Consider the following 6,371-nt stretch of genomic DNA (forward strand, 5'->3'; position numbering starts at 1 on the left):
CAAACTGAAGCATGATCCGGATCGTCAATACGGGTGAAAGAGATCCGGATCAGAGACAACAAACTATATTCTACAAGCAAATTATACGTTGATCCGGATCATCAAGCTGGAACAAAGAGATCCGGATCAAAGTCAAAAAAAAAGAACATAAAAATAGGTTAAACGCAAACTGGACCTTGATCCGGATTATCAAGATAAGTGAAAGAGATCCGGATCAAGGGCAAGCACCTAATTCACAATTAAAGGAAAACTTACAGCCAAGATTGAAAAGAAGCTTATGGTTCATGAATGTGTCCCGAGTCGGCTGAAACTCGAGAGAATCACAGAAACATCTAATCTGGGTGATAGCCCGCCCTTCGAGCACAGCCGGGTTAAACTTGGTTTGAACCCCTTCAGTAGTAAAGTAAGGGAGATAGGTCAAGTCATATCCCTTCAGAAGGATTATCTCACCATTCCAATACTTCAAAGAAGACTGGTGCATTATTGGCTTGGCTCTACCCGGGCCGTAACCACACTCCGAGGCCCGGAACCTGATCTCATAAAAAGGCTTCTGACTCGATTTGGAGAGATAAAAAATCTGATGAAAAAGCTTCAAGGTGGGCAAGAATCCGGATTTGTTACAGCAAGCGATGAACCATGTCATCGACTTTATCCCATTCGGGGTAATTTGCATCGGGGAAATCCTGTACACGTGCTTGCAGAGATGTTTGATAAACATATGGCACCGGGGGCTCCACCTGGATCTGAGATGTTCCATCCAGACCGGGACAAAACCATCTTCTGGCCGATGATAGATCCTCTCATTGGGTTCTGGCCATCTCCACTCAATATCCGGAGTCAACTAGAAAGCAGCCCGGACCGCCTCATTCATCTCACCCGGATCAGCCTCAGAAAATGAGTCCTTCAACTGGTAGTGATCCCGGCTTATAGGGAAAGCAGAGAACATCCTCTCCAGAGCTTCCTGGTTATACAACCCGGGGTGACCGTCGGGCTGTCTATCGTATCTAACCCGGCTATAATAGACCTCGTTTTCGATTTCAGTCGGCTTTTCAACAAAGTGCTACTTAACATCTATCCAATACCCCTCGGGCGTGAAGGGAACTGAGCCCCCAGGCATTCTCTTATACCTGAACTTTGAGATTATCTCGGCGGAAGCAGGAACTTTCTTAACCATCTCTACCCGGATCTGTTCTATACCAGATGAATCCGGGTCACTCTCCTCTCCAGAAAAGTTTGGGTAGCAGTTATAGACTTTCCTAGCCCGCTCCTTGATCCGGACCATATACCTATTAAAATGAAGGTCAGTTAGCCTTATCCCTACATATTTTAATTGTTTCACTAAGAGGTCCGGATCAAGTGTGTTACGTTAGTATTAGCATAACCTAATGATCCGGACCACCAATGCAAGTCCAACCCGGAAAAACATCAACGATCCGGATCATGTTAACTACAATCCACAAAAGCAAACCACCATGGACCCGGATCTTGATGGCAAATACCCAGATCCGGATCCATAGCAAAAAAAAAAACTTAAAATAAAACCCATATACCCGGATCCTCATGGCAAACACCCATACCCGGATCAAAAGCAACCAAAAAACAGATAAAACCTAAGTTATACAATCCCACCATAAACCTTCCCCAAATCCGGACCCTATACCTCCACCCGGATCCAAAGCAAAAAACCTAGCCCACAAACAGCAAATTCAAGAATCGAAAAGCAGATTATAAACTTTTTATACATACATACAAACATTTCCCTCAAGAACACGAAGAACAGCCCCCAAACAACCCAAAAAAATCGAACAAAAAACAAAACAAATACGACCAAAAACCCTCAGATCTAAACATGCATAGTGAAAAAGAGTCATACCAAAAACAAAAAACAACAAAGACACTTATCCATGAAGAAGAATACAAATCGAGGCACTTAGAATTTGGTGAAACCCGAAATAACTCTAAGAGAAATACGGTAAATACAAAGACGAAAAGAGAGAGGCTTACAAGTTGATCGGAAGCGAAAGCAAGAAACGGTGGAACGGCAGTGAAAAACTGAGCAGCAAAAATCCCAAAGCTCCAAAGCAATCCAAGAAAATTTAGAGAGAAAAAAGAAGGAAGAGTTGAATTTTCGTTTTTGGGTTGAGAATAAAAAAGAAAACAAAGGGAGGAGGCAGCCTTTTATAGGGGTGGGAGGGAGTTACTCCCCTGCCACGTGGCAACCCATGATTAGCTAACAGAGCAGTTACAATATGCATATTTAAACCCCATAATAATTACGGGGCACTTTTCTAGGAGTATAACTGTCTAAAAATTCAAAAGCATGGGAGGGAAAAATCTGAAAACCGTTACAAATTCCAAAAATTTCGCAGAACCTAAAGCATCCCACCCGAATCATGTAAGCCTACACAGGAACAGATCAATCCGGATTGGCAGCCATCCTATTTTAATCCAGATTGGCTACTACCTCACCAGATCCGGATTGGGGGGCAACCAGGACCAGATATTTTTCTGAAATAACAATTCTATCTCAATCCAGATTGGTTTCCATTACACCAGATCCGGATTGGGGGGCAACCAGGAGCAGAAATTTCTCTAAAGCAACTATTCTACCTCAATCCGGATTGGTATCCATTACACCAAATCCGGATTGGGGGGCAACCGGAAGCGCAAATTTTTCTACCAAGGCAACTATGTAATTCTACTCTACTCCCTCATTCAGAAAATCCGTATAAGGGAGTGGGGGGCAAATGATAGGGAATAAGAGACCCGGCTAGGATTCAACTTGGATCTAAAGGATACCAGGCTCGATCGATGGACCGAGACCCCCCTCTCCCAGAACAGTCAAATGGAGAGACCAGACCCGGGCCCTTCCCATGACCCGGATCCTGATCCAACCCGGAACCCTGGCCTAATGCCTACCCGGATCCGGATCAGGGCACAAGCCACCATGAGAGGGGTTCCAGCAAACACATTCACATCCCACAACCCGCCAAGGAAGGGTACGTAGGCATGTGACTATGACAGCCATCAACAACCAACACACCAGACAAGCACGGCGCGTGTCAGAAGGCTGTTAGGACACTCTGGAGGTGGTCCCCCTGGACACGTGTAAGCGATCCACCCAAGCCAGGCATCCTCTGGTCCCAAGATCCAACGGCCCAGATTTGGAGGTAACTACCCCTAAACCCTACCTTGGGGCTATATATACCCCCAAGGCTGAAGGGTTTAGGGGTTGAAAAATAATTTCTCTTGCACTCACACACTCATATACACTCAAAAACATACAGCAGCCATCACATATAAACACATACACAGCAGCCTCTAAATTACATAAATATATATCCCTTCATCTTCTCCAAAGCCTGTTCTCATTCTCACACCGGAGGCGTCATGGGAGCCAAACCCCCCTTCCGGTGTTGTTTTGCAGGCGCCCAACCAGCAGCTACACCCCATCCACGCAAAGAAGGTCCAGGAACGCCGTCGGACGGAGCCGCCCGCTCACCGGAGTTATCATTTGGCGCTAGAAGGAGGGGGCTCCATCCTTGGGTCTCGGTGCCCCTGGATTCATCTTCATCAGCAAACTCTTGAGAGAGTCCACTTTCAAACCTGTAAGAACATAAACAACCAAACCCTTTCTTGAATATGAGTTTTCATTTTAGCCACGTTTGTATGAGCTTCTTGCTTTAGGTCGTGTTTGTGTGAGCCCGCTCTTGTTTGTTAAGTTTTAGTTGTTTAGGGTTTGATAATCTTGGTAATCTCGAAGCCTGGGGTTTAATAGTCTTGGTGATTTAAAACCCAGAACTGTTTTAGCTTGCGTATTTTCTTTTGTGTTCAAGAGCCTGCTGTTCTTGTTTGGTATTATTGTTAGCAAAACCCAGAAAGTTTGCTTGCTGTTATTCTGGAAAAATTTTGTAATATTGAAAAAAGCAACCCGAGATCCACATTTGTAGCCTCAAATCTTGGTCAGTTGTTTGTACATTTGTGGTGATGGCAAGAGCAGGAAAAAGTACAGCTGGTAGGCCCTCCGCCAGTACCCATATTCAGGATCAAGACCCCTCTCAAGTTCAAGTTCAAGTTCAAGTTTAAAAATGGTGATTTCCTCCTATATAGAACTAGGACATAATCCGAACTTTGTTTGGAGAAGTGTCTTTGATGCAAAAAAACAGGTGATTAAAATAGAGGTTATAAGAAGGGTGGGTATTGATATGGACATAGATGTTTTGAATGATCCAAGGCTACCATGTGATGATAATCCGAAGATCACAATTGTGCATCCTACTTTTATTGGCGCTACGGTGTCTTCTCTAATGTTGACTGGAGGTTTAACCTGGGATTCTGACTTGGTACGAGATCTGTTTAATGAGCGGGATGTTAGACTGATTATAAGCATAACCCTTAGTTCAAGTCGTGTTCAGGATGTTAGATATCGGTCCTTTGAGATATCGTGTTTATTTTCAGTTAAGAGCACTAATAGACATCTTCAAGAAACTAAGGACGAGTGTGTAAATATAGTAGATTTTAAGTTTTGGAAAAAGTTATGGAAGCTGCGAGGACCATCGAAGGTGAAGGATATGTTGTGGCGTGCTGCTTCAAATTGTCTATCCACTAAAACTCTCTTGCATTCTAAACATGCAGCGATTGATTCACTGTGTCCTTTATGCCAAGAACAACGAGAGACTGTACCCCACTGCTTGGTACAATGTACCTTTGCTCGGTCTTGTTGGAACCGATTGGATGAGGGAATAGAATCTGATATCAATACATCATTTGGTAGTTAGCTGGATGGGAGGCTAATAACAGCTGAATATGAGAAGAGAAATATGGTAGCAATGACTTGTAGGGCTATATGGACAACGCAAAATAATCAAGTGTGGAAGAATACAGGTGCTACAATAGATGGTATTATAAGCCTGGCACACACAGCCCTGGACCAATGGACCAAGGCATAGGATATATATAGAGTCCCGACTGCAACATTTCTAATTGATGCAGTTGGTAGCGATAGGTGCATTAAACCAGAAGGTACAGTTTTAAAGATTAATGTTGATGTAACATTATTTACTGAGGCTCAGAGTTTTAGTTTTGCATGTGTAGCCCGAGATAGTAGTCGGATGATCTTGGAGGCAATAGCGAGATGTAGGGTGGACACCGTAAATTTAGATATGGCTGAGGCAATGAGAGTTAGGGAAGCTTTGATTTAGATAAAGCGGAAGTCATGATAAAGTGTGGTAATAGAAACTAACAGCTTAACAGTAGTGCAATCCATTCGTAGTTTGATTTCTATGTTATCTTATTTTGGCACTGTCATTGGAGATTGTAGGAATATGTTAGAGGATATGCCTGATATGGCGTAGTGTTTTATTAGATGGTCTGGTAATAGCGTTGCTCATTACCTATATAGAGCATCTTATTATATTGTTGATCGTATTATCAGGAGTGAAGATGTATCTTGATGTAGTCATGCAAGATTGCAAATGTTATAATATTTGATTTTCAAAAAAATATACACTGTTGCATACACAATAATGGATAAATTTCAGCTGTTAATAATAGACGGCCATATAATGGATCATCGTATATGCTGCATTGATCGAATTTATGATATTTAGAAAATAAGAATTCAAAAAAATAAAACATCAGGTATTTCTAATGTGTTGTTACATATAGAATTTGTAGAGCCCTTGACGTTGTTGTACAAGAGTCATTCGTCTACTTTTTCATTTCAATTTTTAATGGATATGATTGTTAGTGAGCTTAATATTTTTTTCTTTAGTTTGATAACTCAATTACAGGTTTATAGTCAGCTGAGTGCTATATATATGATTTATTGATCATTTGAAATTAGTTTATTAAAAAATTTCAAAGAAGTTGTACACAAACTGTGTGCAAAGCTTGAGCAAGAATTGCGTAAAAGGTATGTGTAAAAGGTATGTAATAATTGTGCAAAAAGGGTTCATGCCTCGTTAAAAAAATAGTATATTCATTCAAAATCTCAGTTTCATACTCATTTCAATTTATTTTAATTTCAATTTATTTTATTTTTATTTTTATTTTTATGTTTATGTATGTAACTAATATATAAGTTTTTTGCTCTATTTTTTGTGCGCAGTGAACATGATTGTAATTGACTAGACTATGTCAATTAGAAGGTTGACTTGGTTGTAATTGACTAGACTATTGTTAGGTAATGAATACAATACAGAGGGGGTGAATGTGTTTTGGATATATTTAAGGCTTTTTGAATCTTAGTTGCTTGGTTAACAAAGCAAATTAGAAATGCAGTAATATTATGTTAACTGTTAGGCCCTTAATCAACTGTAGAGGGGGGTGAATACAGTTATTATAATCAACTAGACAAACCTTAAACAGAA

At 41.1% G+C, this 6,371-nt stretch overlaps 1 protein-coding gene across 1 annotated transcript; it reads left to right on the top strand.

Annotated features, from left to right (window-relative positions):
• The first annotated feature begins 4,088 nt into the window (after positions 1–4,088).
• On the top strand, positions 4,089–5,201 carry LOC141719505 (uncharacterized). Its single transcript, XM_074521885.1, has 3 exons — positions 4,089–4,694; positions 4,779–4,899; positions 4,993–5,201. The coding sequence occupies exons 1-3, from the start codon at positions 4,089–4,091 to the stop codon at positions 5,199–5,201; spliced, it is 936 nt and encodes a 311-aa protein (XP_074377986.1).
• Positions 5,202–6,371: the final 1,170 nt, after the last annotated feature.

This window comes from Apium graveolens, chromosome 4 (assembly GCF_009905375.1).
Source record: "Apium graveolens cultivar Ventura chromosome 4, ASM990537v1, whole genome shotgun sequence".
Taxonomy (NCBI): domain Eukaryota; kingdom Viridiplantae; phylum Streptophyta; class Magnoliopsida; order Apiales; family Apiaceae; genus Apium; species Apium graveolens.

Coding starts and splice junctions, on each gene's coding strand:
- LOC141719505 (XM_074521885.1), top strand. CDS start 4,089: ATGGTGATTTCCTCCTATATAGAACTAGGACATAATCCGAACTTTGTT. Junction 4,695..4,778: donor AGACTGTACCCCACTGCTTG/GTACAATGTACC, acceptor TTTGGTAGTTAG/CTGGATGGGAGGCTAATAAC. Junction 4,900..4,992: donor TACAGGTGCTACAATAGATG/GTATTATAAGCC, acceptor TAATTGATGCAG/TTGGTAGCGATAGGTGCATT.